At 45.1% G+C, this 15,937-nt stretch overlaps 4 protein-coding genes across 4 annotated transcripts; 3 read left to right on the top strand and 1 right to left on the bottom strand. All coding sequences in view use genetic code 12, as the record gives it.

Annotated features, from left to right (window-relative positions):
* Positions 1-275: 275 nt before the first annotated feature.
* Positions 276-2,231, bottom strand: CXQ85_001427 (uncharacterized protein; the record flags this gene model as incomplete). Its single annotated transcript, XM_025485140.1, has 1 exon — positions 276-2,231. One exon carries the CDS (start codon positions 2,229-2,231, stop codon positions 276-278), a length of 1,956 nt encoding a protein of 651 aa, XP_025340071.1.
* Positions 2,232-4,355: 2,124 nt separating this feature from the next.
* CXQ85_001426 (uncharacterized protein) lies at positions 4,356-6,725 on the top strand (the record flags this gene model as incomplete). The annotated part of the gene is made up of 1 exon (XM_025485139.1): positions 4,356-6,725. The coding sequence occupies one exon, from the start codon at positions 4,356-4,358 to the stop codon at positions 6,723-6,725; it is 2,370 nt and encodes a 789-aa protein (XP_025340070.1).
* A 794-nt stretch (positions 6,726-7,519) lies between these two features.
* On the top strand, positions 7,520-13,891 carry CXQ85_001425 (lysophospholipase; the record flags this gene model as incomplete). The annotated part of the gene is made up of 2 exons (XM_025485138.1): positions 7,520-9,110; positions 9,252-13,891. The coding sequence occupies 2 exons, from the start codon at positions 7,520-7,522 to the stop codon at positions 13,889-13,891; spliced, it is 6,231 nt and encodes a 2,076-aa protein (XP_025340069.1).
* A 106-nt stretch (positions 13,892-13,997) lies between these two features.
* On the top strand, positions 13,998-15,926 carry CXQ85_001424 (uncharacterized protein; the record flags this gene model as incomplete). The annotated part of the gene is made up of 1 exon (XM_025485137.1): positions 13,998-15,926. The coding sequence occupies one exon, from the start codon at positions 13,998-14,000 to the stop codon at positions 15,924-15,926; it is 1,929 nt and encodes a 642-aa protein (XP_025340068.1).
* Between the last annotated feature and the right edge of the window lie 11 nt (positions 15,927-15,937).

Below are 15,937 nucleotides of genomic sequence, written 5' to 3'. Positions count from 1 at the left end.
GAATTGCCCTGGTGTATGCTTCAATTGATCGCCACGAACCTCGGCTGCTTCGTAGTACCTCCTTGCAAAGTTTATAGTACATACGAGCTGATCGCTCGGCGGAATGTAAAGGAACCGGCTTAGGTCGGAGAAATCATCCGGACGTTATAGAACCTTGATTTGGCCCATCTGGTCGTCAGTGGAACTTGTATTGCCGCAGATCACAATGCACAGAGAAAGAGATCTAAATCTTGCCTGTCGACTCTCTTGAAATGTGCCGTTCTGTGATTCTTGAATTACTTCACATTCAATGAGTAGTAATTGTAGATACCTCTTTGACTGAATTCCACTGGCCAGACCAGTTCACGCAAGTCTCCCTTGAGATACTTCTTCTTCTTGGTGTTGTTAAGGTTGTAGTAGCCAATGGAGCAATTGACCTTTCTCGAGGCGTACTTGAGGAAAGATGGCTTAACCAGCTTCGTTTCAATCTTGGCACCGGTTTCCAAATCGTAATACACCAAGTTAGATGCAAAGCTCTGGTTCAGTTTGTTTCCTGAGATGATCGAATCGTACAGAGGGTCGGTGGCATCAATCTTGTAGATCCAGGCTCTGCGGCCTTCGTTATCGTAAAACTTCCATACTTGTGGTAACTGAGGGTCTCCCAGAATGCTGAAATTAGTTTGTACTGCGTCGACCCTGACGAAGTTACCACCTGTGACGTCATAAAGTGTTTTATAATCGAACTCAATGGCCTCAAGATTGGTACCATAACACGTCTTGAGGAAGTTCGTGAGCTTCCAGCGATCCAAACATTTGACCGACGTGAGATCAAGGAACTTGATAGTTTCATTTTCATGCATGAGGTCCTCCAAGTCAGATATGTCAACTGAGGAATGAGAAATGGTCAAGCTCTCCAACTTTACGAATTTGTTCTTGATGAGCTTGAGAATGCGAGAATTGACTGGGAGGCCACCCAAATTGAGGTACTTCAAGTCAGGAGCCTTAAGGTAATTAAGGACGTACAAAAGGTAAACGTCCGAGAGTGGTGAAACAACGTTTGAGTCGATCTGGAGATTAAGCCACTCAAGTGAGTCCATGGACACTGCAGGATGGTTCACCAAGAAACTGATCAAGTCCTTGGTGGTGAGCTTAGAGCACCGTGCAAGTGAAAGGTGCGTAAGGCGACATGAATGTGGAAGATGCGAGTGTAAAATGCTAGATGTGATAGATGTGTGGTTGAGGTCAAGACGGCGTAGATGCGTAAAGTGAGGCAAGAGCTTTTCAAAGACTGAAGGTGCCAAGTTGGAGCAGTCATGGAAGGAGATTTTGAAAAGGTTGCTTAAAGAGCCTTTCTTCAAAGAGATCGTCAGCGCACTGTCAGTCATCAAGTCAGATTCGGACATGTCAGCGTCCTCGATCTCAAGCTCGTTAAATGCCATAGCCAAAGCTCTCAGCGAAGCACCGCAAAAGTCCAAAGCTTGGATCTTTGGGAGATGGTTGAAGAGCATCAGCAACACCGTCACATCCATATCGTCCTGAATATTTTCAGATGCCATGAATTCAATCAAATTGGGACACATGCGAAGGGCCAACTCAATCGTCTGTGAAGTGACCATTTGGATTTCCTGGTTCATTCTTCCAGTTCTGCCGAGCCCAATAGACGTGAAAGTTTGGAAATCCAAAAACTCCACGTAGATACCCAAATCTGGCTGGTTCAAAATATTCTGAAGGAACTTATCGAAAGAATGTGGACGAGTGAAAATGGCGTACTTGTATAAGAAACGCATGGCCAACTGGTTGAATGTTTTCAGAAGCACTGGGATAGTTTTCAGGAACTTTTCAAGGTTCGCCGGAATGGACGACGTGGTTTCGTCATAATACACAATCTCCACGATCTGGTACAAGATCTCCATTGGAAGCGAAAGCAAAGGTGAGAAGGACTCCGACTTTGTCTCGTCAAGCACATCTGGGTCCACCAAGGTAAAGTTTTTCGTCACAGAAGAAGCCAGCATCAGCAGCATAGCCGTTTCCCGTGAAAACAGCGAATCGTTTGTCACCACAGGCAGCAAAAAGAGGCCACCACGGCCGCTGTGGTCGTGAAGCAGGCCGTGGCCCTGGTGTTCTTGAGCAGCGTAAGGAAGCACATTGAAAGAAGACCTCTCCCGCCGGAGAGCAGGCTCACTGTGGAACCCAAACTGGCCCTCATGGTTCTCATGGCCCTGAGGCGCCACCTTCAGCTGTGTCTGACCCATATAGAACAGTACTAGCGATGTTGACGATGAGGATATCATCTTGATCTTGAGGTGCGGGTGTGCCGATCTGTGTGGCGGCTAAATGGGTGACGTGGGAAGAAAGAGATTAGTGAGTAACTAAGCTAGGCTTGGAAAGGTGAAAGTAGGCTGTAGAGTATAAGGGTGAGGTGGTGGTGGTGAGCCTGTTGTATGGGTCTGGTTATTGATGACTGGGGCAGGTGTTTGCAGTAGTACACAGGGTGCAACGGTTAGGCTGCGAATGCCGTATGGGGGTGGAGAAGAAAGGAGCGGGAAGGGAGGGAACTAGATGGACGGGGGCGACGAGAAGAGCAGAAAAGTATGAAAAAGTGGTTACAAAACGTGGGAATTACGGTCTTTATATAGTTTTTTTTTTTTTTTGGATGGGTGTTTGGCAGAAAACGTGGGGCTCTTCTTGTCTCGGTGTGTCTTATAATAGGGGACACCGAGCGTAAAGAGCCTTACAGTGGCAGGGCCCCAGGAACGTGACGAAAGGGGATGAAAATATATTTTGTATGGTGGGAGAGGAAGGGGGTTGGGATTGGTTGTTTTTGCTTGGTTTCTGAATTTTTCTAAGCTCTTTTAGGTTTTTGTAATTGGAGGTAGAATGGAGAATTCGGTGACTCTGACCGAATGGCTGCGAAATGCCACTTGACTAAGGGGACTACTGGAGTTTTAGAAAAGCTTGGATGAAAAATGTAAAAACGTGTAGAACGAAAATTCAACAACTAGGCGAGTTTCCATTTGAGGGGCTACCTTGAAACAGTGATCATTCCAGGCCGTTCTGGGCCGTGGAGAAGTAGAATCTGGGCATGCCACTTTGGGCTGGACTGGCTGGACTGGCTGGATCAGGTGGATGGAGAGATGTAGAGAAGATGAAAAAGATTTTTATGCTTCTTGAAGAGGTTCTAGATTAAACGATAAATGAATGAAGACGTTTCAGAAATATCACCTATTTATGGCGCTTTTCTTCCTCTGGCGGCTGCTATTGGTGGTTATAAAAGGCAGTGGGTGGAGCAAAGTGGAGACAGACAATGTGCGACTCCGAGTGAGGAAGCCTGTCAAGCATGCTTCTAGAGAAGAACCAGTGGAATGGAAGAAGTTTATTGGGATAAGATAAGGAAGGGAGTTCTGGACGGGCGGTCGAGGAGGGGGATTATTTGTATGTATGTGATTTGAAGGGATTTTAAGGTTCTTTATCTATATAATTATATATATAAATATACACGATGTGTGTTTCACGAGTGTCGCCAGTTCAATCTCTACTTGAATAGTAGGGCACTAAGTAGATTTTGAAGTTTTGTCGATACGTTTCAGATCCTTGACTCGCTCAGTTATCATGAATTAGGTGTGCTTTTGGGGGCATCACCTTTGTTGTCTACCACTCTGTATTACTTCTGTCATGTACTACAGTTCTATCAGGATCATAGAACGGTACTTTGATTCACCTGATAAGCCTTTGGTAACGTTCAACCGCACATACCTCGCATTACCGTTTTTCTTCTTCCACCGTTTCTTAAACGGGGAGCACGTTACCAGGCTGTGCCAGAACAACATAAGAATCTACCACTTGTACCTCAATTCCTCTCCACAACTGTTTCCTTCTATTCCAATTAATTTACTGCAAGAAATTTCACTGTTTTTTATCCCTATTGACTAGATGGAAAATTCACCTCTCATTGCTAACACCCTGGGGGGTCTGGTTGACCCTGAAAATTGGCTCCGCCTGCTATTCATTCCCTGTACGGCTCAAATGAGCTTCCTTTTCTCTGGTCTTCTACGATTTTTTCTTAACTATGGGGGCCTGTCGCTAGACCTTCCCTTGTGGTATGGAAGCTTTTTGTCTTCCACGCTCGCCGTTATACATTCCTGTTGATGCTTTCCAACACCTTTTTCAAAATACCACTTACCTCAAATCAACGAGAAAAACATGAGAATGCCGTTTTTCGTAGCTCCTTCGTTCCATAGTATTCCACCTCGTTCAAGCTCTTTCCATGCTATTATTTCCTCTGTTGGAGCAGAGAGCCTCCCAGCGAACTATAAGAAGCGGTGGTTTTTCCCTACAATTTTGAATTCTTTTTTTCTTCTTCTTTACCAACTCTCAAAATGATCATGCCAAAGACTCACACAGCGACTACTCGCCAGACAATTGCGACTAACTACGTGCTTGCGAACAACGCAATTACAAGAAGAGCCTACGGGCTCTACCTAAAATGGTATGATGAAATTCAGGAATGCTTTCCTCACTTAAACAATAACATCTGTAGGTACTTGAAGTCCCAAGAAGAGGCGCTTGCCTTGGCCAAGGGAAATGTAGGCAGGTACACTTTGACAGACTTCCCATGCTTTATGCAAGTGGTCAATGAAGAAACCTGTCCTCACATTACCGAAAGCTTCTTACCAGGAGACTTTTACTGTTTCCAGAGGGCGTTGAAGGGGGCCCCTCCTAGAAGCTACTTGCCAAATGACTTCTATAAGTACAAAGAGATGGTGAAGGAAGAGGAACCTACCACTTACCTTCCAACTTCCTTTTACAAGTATAAGGAAGACACAAATGAGAAACAGCATCCAGCGTTTTTGCCGGGCGATTTCTTCAATTTGTGGAAGCCGGCTAAAAACGAACAATCGTACTTGCCTGGCGATTTCCACTTTTATAGGGTTCTCTGTAAGCAGAAACCTAACATCACCTACTTGCCAGGTGACTTCTTCGAGTACGACGAGGTTAAGACCAAGTCCGCGTACTCACTTGAAGACTTCTTCATGTACGGTGAGCTCCAGGAGCTTGGCCTCTACGAGGGTCCCGCCGCAGCTCAATTTGAAAACTTCTTTACTCTTTGGAGAAAGGCTCAGGAAAAGGATAAGCTGATTTTAGCTAATCGCTCCAATAATACCTTGGGTGTTTGGGGAGACTACTACGAGGGAGTACATGAAAAAGAAGAAGAAGAAGATGTGAATATCTTTGGAGTTTGGGGAGACTTCTATGAAGCCAAGGTTGAGGAAGTCAAGGAGGAAGACCACCTCTTTGGGGTCTGGGGAGATTACTACCAAGCTAACTATGAAGAAGAAGAACTGGTTGACATTCTTGGTGTTTGGGGTGAATATTACGAGGCAAAGGTTGAGGAAGAAGAGGAAGAAGGTGCTCTTGGTGTTTGGGGCGAATACTACCAAGGGGAAACCAAGGATGATGATGATTCTATTACTGTTGACACTACCGAGAATGTCCTTGGTGTGTGGGGAGAATTCTATGAAGCTAAGGGTGAAGATGAAGCTTTTGAAGAGAATGAAGAAGCCTATTTGCCTGGCGACTTTGAAGACTTCTTTGGTGTTTGGGGAGACATCGAGGAGGTGAACAATGATGCCTTCTTGCCAGGTGACTTCGAAGGTTTCTTCGATGAATGGACTGAAACCAAGGAGAACAGTCAGGAGTCTTACTTGGCTGAAGAGCTCAACTCCTACAAGGCGACTCTCACCTTGATCCGTGAGAAGAAGTATGAATTCATGGCTTATGAGTTCTGCCTTGTATTGGTACCCTTCTTCTTATTCCTCTTGGAGATTACGAAGAAGAATGAGCCTCCAACGTTCTTGCCTAAGGATTTCTTTTTCTGGCAAGATGTTGTCAGAGAAGATGTTTATGAACCACAGTTCCCTAACGAGTTCCATTTCTGGGACACCATCACCAAGGAAGAGGAGCCAGTCTCGTACATGCCTCTGGACTTCTACGTCTGGAAGGATATGGTGAGGGAGTCCACCGTGGAAACTTTCTTACCTAAGGATTTCTTCTTCTGGGAAGGTGTATTGAAGGAAGAGAAGGAGGCATTCTTACCAAAGGACTTCATGTTCTGGCAGGAAGCTCAGAAGGAGCCAACTAAGGCGTACTTGCCTAAGGAATTCCTCTTCTGGCAAGAAGAGTTGAAGGAAAGGAATGAAAGCTTCTTGCCCAAGGACTTCTTCTTCTGGGAAACTTTGTTGAAGGAGGAGAAGGAACCATTCTTGCCTAAGGACTTCTACTTCTGGCAGAACGTTCTCAAGGAGAAGAAGAAGGAGTACTTACCTAAGGACTTCATGTTCTGGGGAGAAGTCCAGAAGACTTCTACAAAGGCCTTCTTGCCAAAGGACTTTTTCTTCTGGGGAGAGATGGTGAAGGAGAAGAATGAAGCTTTCTTGCCTAAGGATTTCTTTTTCTGGCAGAAGCTGTTGAAGAAGGAGCATGAAACCTTCTTGCCTTCAGACTTTGTCGAGTACTTTGGCGACGACTCAAGCATCCAGGTCTACGCTGTCAAATCATCGAAGAAGGTGGATGATGATGGAGCTTCAGACGAGCCAAAGCCATATACCTTCCAGATTATTATCAAAGATAATGCATCAGACTCGTCAAGTGAATCCAATGAAGAATTGAGCTTCTTTGAGAAGTGGGGATTCCATGAGTCTGATACCAGTGACTCCGACCTCAACGAGTTTCTTGAAAAGGTCGACTAAGCTGGGAGGTTTTTGTAGATATGTAGATATGTAGTTATGTAGTTATGTAGGGTATATAGGAATAAATAAATAAAAAAAACAAGGACCGTTGTAGTAGTGAGTAGGTGGTGGTATCAACGAGTGGTAAGCCACCACAGAAAGACAATACAGAGCCTAGGCAAGTGGGAGACCACCCATCGACACCTACTCAAGCAGCTTGCTTATACCACTAGGTTATCTGATTGCTCAAGAAGTTCAGGTAGAAATCAAAATGTGCCTGGAGAAATTGGCTTCAGCAGAAGTGCTATCTGAGTACTAGTGTGCTATCTGTCTCCCTAAGCAATATAGACTACCAGTCGTCTTTTCCAGTACACAAAACAAAGAACCGATACAAACTAAAGCAATGGGTACCCGTGGAAACCGCTTCTTTTTCACACAAGCCTCCCTTCCTGCCCTCTTTATGCTTCTCTTGTGCCTCGTCCATGCCTCCAACGCTCCATAACCCACTCAGCCCAGCACATGTCAACGAGCAACCGCCCTCCCCAAAACCAAGAAGAAAAGAAGGCCGTTTCGATAAAAGTCATACTCACCAATCCCTCCAAAAACCCTTTTCAACCATAAATCCCAACCCACCTCCCAAACTTCCATCATCTGACTCCTACTATCCCTCCCTGACTCATTTTTTGCACCCAAACCTGCACCCTCTCCGGTTCCGCTCTGCCGCTTGCTAAAACGGCCCGCCTATGCACCCCATATTTTTCACTTAACCACTCAATTCCCTTTTCTTTCTTCTTTACTACAATTCCTTCACCAACATGGACCCTTACAACTCAGATAGTGAATCTGTTTCGGAATTCGAGCGTCTTGAATCGACGTTACCCCAGCCGCTTCGTCGGTCTGCGTCTTCGCTTTTGGAGAAACTTACTAACAGTTCTCTGACGCAGTTGCTGAGCTTAAATCTTGACTCGCCTACTCCTCGTGTCCCACATCACCAGGCGCCTCTGAACTCGCTTGGAGGCCAGCAGAGAGCTCACCATCAACACTTGCTTCTGAAACTCTCGATGTCGGAAAATGGTAGGGAGAGTTCGCCTATTCCTGTTCCTCGTCCTGACTTCAACGAGGAGATCCATAAACCTGCCATGAACACTAAACAGTCTTCGACTGGTGTGTTGTGGGTGACTGAAAGAGCTAACGAGTATGGGTTCCAGGGTAATGGAGACGACGCGTGGGCTAATTTGGGCCAGGGTGCTCCAGAACATGGAGATACTATTCCTGGTTCGTTCAAGAGACCTAAGCTGATTGAAGTGCCTGACGTGAGCAGAGAGTATGCGCCAACTGCTGGAGTTAAGGAGCTTCGTGAGTCGGTGGCTAACTTGTACAATTCGCTTTATCGTGAAGGCAAGGACTCCAAGTATACTTATAAGAATGTGTGTATTGTGCCTGGAGGAAGAGCTGGGTTGATCAGAATTGCTTCCATTATCAGCGACTGCTACCTTTCATTCTTCCTTCCTGACTACACCGCCTACGCCGAGATGCTTTCGCTTTTCAAGAACTTCTCGCCAATCCCGGTGCCACTAGATGAAATAGACAACTACGAGATGCACTTGAACCACATTGATCTCGAGTTGAAACGAGGTGTTTCTGCGTTCCTCACGTCGAATCCAAGAAACCCTACTGGCCGTTGTATGAATCCAGACCAATTGAGACGTCTCCACAAGATTTGCAGAGAAAAGTGTCTTTTGATCATGGACGAGTTCTACTCCCACTACTACTACGACGACGACTGCCTGGGATCATCGATCTCTTCTGCTCAGTACGTCAAGGACGTGAATAAAGACCCTGTTTTGATCTTGAACGGTCTTACGAAAGCCTTCCGTTTACCCGGCTGGCGTATTTGCTGGATCTTGGGCCCAGAGGAGTACATTAACGCATTGAGCTCGGCTGGATCTTACCTAGATGGTGGATCCAACGCTCCGTTCCAGTACGCTGCCATTGACTTCTTGAAGCCATTGGCTGTGAAAGCCGAAATGAAGGCTCTCCAAATGCACTTCAAGATGAAGCGTGACTATATCATCAACCGTTTAAGCGATATGGGTTTCCCATTCAGTGATAGGAATATCCCCAACTCCACCTTCTACTTGTGGCTCAATCTCTCCCACTTACCTGGAAAGCTCAGCAACTGTCTTGGCTTCTTCCACGAGTGTCTCCACGAGAAGGTGATTGTGGTGCCTGGATTCTTCTTCCTCATCAACCCCCAGAACTTGTCCAGACTTGAAGATGTCATCTGGTACAACTACGTGAGAATCAGTTACGGTCCTGAATTGCCACAATTGGTCAAGGGCATGGACGGTGTTGAGCGTATTCTTCGCAGATTCAACGCCTTGCCTGCCGGTTACGACAAGAAAAGTGACCTGTGATAAACCATTGCCAGTAGTAGCAAAGTGTAGATAATGCGAACATACATTCCGCACGCACCTTTTGTAGAAATTCCAAAAGCTTAAGCAACTCCTTCAACCAGCACGTGCTACTTTTATCCCCTCCAGCAAGGCACATTAGAGAAAATGGACACTGTGGAATCGGCTGTTACGTCTTCACTAACGTCTCATGGCATTGAGACGCTCCCGTCTGCCAAAGATTCCAGCTCCTCCATAACCTTCCTTACTGCTTCCTTATGGTACTGGCTGTGGGTATTTTTCACCATTATGAACTATGTGGTGGTGGTTATCCCTACGCTCTTTTTGAATATGCTTCAGATGAACTTTCTGATTACGATGTCACTTCTGTCGATCATGATATGCTTGGTGGTGACGGTTTCGTTGTGCTACTTCATTGTGAGACATAAGTACCTTACTAGGTACTCTAAGGATACGCTTCCGCCTAAGCAGGATAACTTGGGACACACAAGCCGTGGGATTGACTATGTTACGGGGCTGAAGAAACGTGGCGGTAACGATCGTTCCAAAACGTACCTTGACGAGTTTTTGAGTGCCATCAAGGTCTTTGGGTACCTTGAAAGACCCGTGTTTCATGAATTAACCAAGAATATGACCACGCAACGGCTTGAAGCGGATGAGGTCTTGTACTTGGATGAGAAACTAGGCTTTTCCATTGTGGTGGAAGGTACAGTTCAGGTTTACACCAAATTGCATGATAAGCATGGCGCTCATTTTGAGTTTGATGAGGATACTGATAAGGCTGAGAAGGAGGATATTTTGGTGATAAAGGGCCAGCATTACCAATTGCTTAATGAAGTGAAGAGTGGCTCGGCATTATCGTCTTTGCTTAGCACGTTGGATCTTTTCCATACGAGGAACACCGCCATGTCCTCTCCAACCTTGCCCCCTCTGTCACAGCAGAAACCCAATCCTTTGGCTCGCCCAAAGCCTATCTTACACAGTCGACTCAATTCGAGACATCTGAGCACAAGTACGTCTATTGAACCCCTTTCGTTGAGTCCCGATAGAGTACCTAGTCCAGTGCCTCAAGGCAAGATTGACGAACAACGCAACTATTTCAATTCTCCTCGCATCAGCACATCTGGCTCTCAACCTCAGGGTGAGTCGGTGGTAGGCACACCACTCGAGCAGGGAAGCTTTCCTATCTATGATCATAACTTCCCTGACTTGCCGGAAGTTGTAGCTCGTCCAAAGCCGGTATCTACCGATAAGGAATTTCCTTCTTCTGCTACCATTGCTATTATCCCTGGTCTGGCTTTTCAAAGAGTGCAAGCTAGGTATCCCAAGGCAACTTCTCATATCGTGACTATGGTGCTTGCTCGTTTGTACAAGGTTACCATGAATACTGTCCATACGTATCTTGGCTTGATTAGGGAAGTCTTTGATTCGGAGACGGCATTGAATTCGATCCATGAAGAGTGCAAATTGCCTAGCTATTTATATGATGGTGTCATTGAAAGCTACCAACAACAAAGAGCAGCGGATGCAGATAATGAATCTATGCCCATTTTCTCCAAGTCCAAGAAGCGCCAAAGAAAGCTTCATCGCGAGAACTCTTCCCGTTATGTTGTGCTTGCCAATCGTTCCAAGCCCTCGCATCCAGGTGATTTGCTTTCCTCGGTACCACTTTCAAGAACTTCTGACTACGGTAAGCTGCATGCATCATCTATTTCGGACGAGGGAACCACTTTGACCAGCTGGGATGGTCAAAAGCAACCTTCAGCTGAACAATCCAAGAGCCATGTATCGCCGATCCTCAAGAAGTCTAAACTCAAGAAGAGAGAGAATATCAGAAACAGATCGTTTTCTGATGAAAGGGAGGAAACAGAAGAGACCTCCTTGCGTATTGCCATTGTCGAAAACATATTCAAGCTCTTGGGTATAGATGAGAATTCGTCACTGCTCAACATGGCTGGAATTACAAGCGCTCAAATTTCTGCCAATTCTTCCATGGTTGGCCTTTCTTCGTTAATGAGTGACCAGTCTTTGCCTGTGAATGTGGAGCGGAACATATTTGAATCAGGTCCTGAAAGAGGTAGGGATCATTCCTTTAACTCACCTTACTTTGGATATAGGACCTCGATCTCTCAAGGCTCCCAAAAGTTCTACAACACTATCCATCACTCGAAGTCTGAACCAGCGGACAAATCGAATCCTCTGTCTTCCAGAAGACAATCCCAATCTAGCTCTGAAGTCAACTTTGCTACTGTCAAAAACGCATTCAGCAAGCACATTGAAGTCAAGTATTATAAACCAGGACAAGTAATTGTTGAGCAGAATGAACTCAGTCCAGGCCTTTACTATGTCATTCATGGTAGCTTAGATATCATTCATGAGTCCCAAAATGACAATAAGTATGAGCACGGCAGCAAGCGCCTTCATTCAGTCAAGCCTGGTGGATTGGCCGGATACCTCAGCTCCATTGTTGGACTTCGTTCTTTGGTTTCAATCAAAAGTTCTAAAGATGAAGGGGCTATTGTGGCCCACATATCTAAGAATGACTTCACTCGGTTGATGGATAAGTTTTACTTTCTTCAATTACCTGTGGCAGCTAAGCTCAAGACCTTGTTGCCAAGCCTCATTGTTACCATTGACTTTGCGCTTGAATGGTGTCACATCCCTGCTGGAGGAGTCTTGTGCTCTCAGGGAGATTTGGCTAATGGGTTCCACGTTGTTTTGAGTGGCCGTTTTAGAGTTGTGAAGAATAAGAAAATGAAGGTGGCTAACGACGCTGAAATTGAGCACGACAACCTCATTGACGAATCCAACATACCTAAGCATCATCATGAGGTCGAAGATTTTGAGGTTCTTGGTGAGTACGGCCATGGTGCCTCGATTGGTGAGGTTGAGGTGCTTACAGCATCCAGAAGAACTACTTCTCTTATTGCGGTGAGAGATTCAGAGACAGCAAGAATTCCAAGAACATTATTCGAAATGCTTTCTTTACAAAATCCCTCCATCATGGTTAAGGTTTCCAGAATTGTTGCCAACCGAAGTCTTGAAGCAAGCAAGAGAGACAGGACCAATACACTCATCGCTACAACATCTAAGAGTTCCTTCGCTGAGATCAACAATGACTATAAGACTATTACGATTTTGCCAGCTACAAATGGATTACCAGTTCGTGAATTTGCTGATAAATTGGTACATGCTCTCAGGGCACTCGATCGTCATGTCATTGCGTTAGACAGAACTTCTACATTATCTCATTTGGGTAGACATGCTTTTGATGAAAGGCTTGCTCAGTTGAGACTCTCTGGTTACTTTGCCTATTTGGAAGAGGAGTATCAAACTGTGGTTTATATCTGCGACTCTCCATTGAAGTCATCATGGACCTCAACATGCATTTCACAAGGTGATTGTATTTTGTTGTTGGCTGATGCTGAGGATTACGAATGTGCTGCCAATGTTGGCGATTATGAAAGACTTCTTTTGAAGCTCAAGACTACTGCTAGAACTGACTTATGTTTGTTACACCCTGAGGCCTCAGTTTTCCCAGGTTCTACTAGCATTTGGTTGAAGAACAGAATATGGGTGCAAGGCCATCACCATATTCATATGGAAGTCAACAAGCAGCAAACGGAGAAGCCATTGAAAAAGAAGCCAAACGTTCTTACTGATCTCGCCATCAAGCTTGGTACCAAAGCTAATCCAAATATCAAGATGAAGTTCGAGAACGTCAAATCAAGAGCCATGAACTCACTTATCAAACTCAACGCAAGAGCCAACAACGCTGAAAATGTTCCAGTTTTGTACAAGAATGATTTCATGAGGTTGGCTAGAATCTTGTCTAATGAAGCTGTTGGACTTGTGCTTGGTGGTGGTGGTTCCAGAGGTATCTCTCACGTCGGTGTGGTTACTGCTCTTGAGAAACATGGTATTCCTGTTGATTTGATTGGCGGTACTTCCATTGGTTCTTTCGTTGGTGGGTTGTACGCTAAAGAGAACAATATCGTGTCCATCTATGGTATGACGAAGAAGTTTTCCAGAAGAATTGGCGCAGTTTGGAGAATGCTTTTTGATTTGACATACCCTGTTACTTCGTACATCACAGGTCATGAATTCAACAGAGGTATCTGGAAAGTGTTTGGAGTTCATGAGATTGAAGATTTTTGGATCCGTTACTTCTGCAACTCCACCAACATCACCACTTCCACCATGGAAATTCACGAAAGAGGTTACGCTTGGCGTTTCATCAGAGCATCGATGTCTTTGGCTGGTCTTCTTCCTCCTATTACCTTCAATGGGCTGATGCTTCTTGATGGTGGATACCTTGATAACCTTCCCGTGATGGAAATGAAGGTGAGAGGTGCTAAACATATTGTTGCCGTGGATGTTGGATCTGTGGACGACAGAACTCCCATGAACTACGGTGACACGCTCTCTGGATTCTGGGTTCTTCTCAACCGTTGGAACCCATTCTCCAAGCACCCCAACGTGCCAAACATGATGGATATCCAATTGCGGTTAGCATATGTTGCCAGTGTCAATGCCCTCGAGGCCGCCAAGAAGATGCCCGGTGTGATGTACCTTCGTCCTCCAATCGACGACTACGCCACCTTGGATTTCATGAAGTTTGACGAGATCTACAATGTCGGTTTGGCGTATGCTGATGAGACTATTGGCAAATGGGCTAAAGAAGGCAAGTTACCCAAGTTTGCTGGAGTGACCAACCTCAAACTGAAGGAAGGATCACATCCAAAGAGCAGATTTAGAAGAAATTCCATCTAAATCGATTTCAAAACATAAAAAAAGTTCATCCATTACATAGTTTTTCAAATACATGCATTAGGACTATATATGTGCGATGCGCATCGCTCCATACTATCACTTATCAATGCTTCTACTACGAAACCTACCCATAGTTCGATACGCCGGACGCCGGTTCTTCAATCTCCCTGAACCCTTTCATGACACTTCAGCATACGATGAAAACACAAAGCCAATGGTGCTTGTGCCCAAGGTAGAGCAGAACCTCTACGGTCTCATACTGAAGCTCCAACCACAAGTGACACAGCCAAAGATCTCTTCAGAACAAAGAGCGATCTGGGATGTCATTCGAGGAAATAACCACTTGTTTCTTAGAAGCACTGCCCAGTCAGGTAAGTCCTTGGCTATTGCTGTTATGGCGTTGAATAGAGCCCTTACACATGCTCCAGATAGACTGAGACGGTTGCTTGATACGGTGATTGTTGTGCCTACGGATAGTCTCGTGGAGAAGTATAAGTACTACTTGGAGACGTCTATGGCTGGTTTGCCGGAATTGTGTTGTCCATTTAGAGAAACACAAGAGTCTGACATTGAGTATGAGCCGTTTAGTGCCAAGTTCGTGGACTCTGAGGGAAACAGCAGTTCAATTGCTACAGGTGAAAGTGGACTGCCCCAGGTTTTGGTACTGACTCCCACAGGTCTTCATAATTTGCTTTCGGGATCTACAGATATCTTTTCAACCGTAAGACTTGTGGCTTTGGACGACTTTGACTTCATGATGAGCTCTACTGGATGTGGAAATAGTATGAACTTCGTACAAAAGGGCGAAAACGGAAGGATTCGGTCCAAATTGGTGGAATCCGTTAAGCAGATGTATCGAGTGCACCATGAGGCGTTCGTTAAACGAATGGAAAAGAGGCTTCATGAGGTGGAACTTCGTTATGCCTCAGATACAGACTTTGCTGCATCAGATTTCGTGCTCAAAGCGCCAATTGATGAATCCATAGATGATACGGGTATTCCAAAAGGTATTAATAAGAAGCTCGCCCAGAAGCTCTTCTCGTTGAAGCCAGGCTTGGTTTACCGTCCTATCCAATATTGCATAACCGCTGAGCAAACCATACCAATGCCAGAATCCATAGATGGCTCTACAAAAACGGCTGCTGAAGTTCAACATCTTACTGAGCTTCATTCCAAAGAAACCAGCTTCCACCATAAACTACGCAAACTTATAGATATAGAGGAGACCAGTCTAGACAACCACAAGCAATGGGCTGATCTGTTTGTTGGCAATTATCCTACGTTCTACTTGGGAGCTGCAAAGAGCAAATCAACCTACAGAAAGACAAAAATAAAGCCTATTGAGCTGAACTACTTGCAAGGACTATCCGATAATGTGACCCATCTCAGTGAGCTCAAGAAGTATTGTCTGAATGACAACCAGAAGAAGTACCTCAGGAAGAGGGCTGCATTAAAGAAAGACAATGATCACACGGGATTTGAAGTGTTGCTAAACAGGACATTGCTGAAGTTTTATTCAATTTCTAAGAACAGTTCACCATTTTTGATCGTTTTACCTCCTTCGGTACCATTAAACAGTATTAGTCAAGAACTGGGACCCAAGTTTCCAATAAAGACGATCAACGATATCTCCTCCGAAACTCCAGAAGTCCAGGAGCGGTTCTTTGAGACAGAAAAATCACATCTTTGCATTCACCCCCATCATCTTATTGGCCAGAGCTTTCTTGGTGTTCAAAACTTCTTGGTAATTGGTCAAGACTCGTTACTTGCTGCAACGGCCTTCGATGTAAATCCAAATGCAAAGCATCTTCTAGGACTTCTTAATCCTAATATGGACCTTCTCTGCTTTTACCTCAAAAAGCTTATGGCCTCGAGATCAGCCATTGAAGAGGCAAACTTGGTTTTCATCAAAGAGGAAGTTGCTAGGTCGACTGATAAAGAGGCTAGAGAGAGAATCGAGTTAGACTCAGTAAAGCTAGAACAGATCCTTCTAGCAAGCGACATTCGCCGATTTCTACCTATCAAGTCATTCTAACCGTTCATCCA

Source organism: Candidozyma haemuli (assembly GCF_002926055.2).
Source record: "Candidozyma haemuli strain B11899 chromosome Unknown B_2014730914, whole genome shotgun sequence".
NCBI classification, from domain to species: domain Eukaryota; kingdom Fungi; phylum Ascomycota; class Pichiomycetes; order Serinales; family Metschnikowiaceae; genus Candidozyma; species Candidozyma haemuli.
This window is presented reverse-complemented; position numbering and strand designations above follow the sequence as displayed.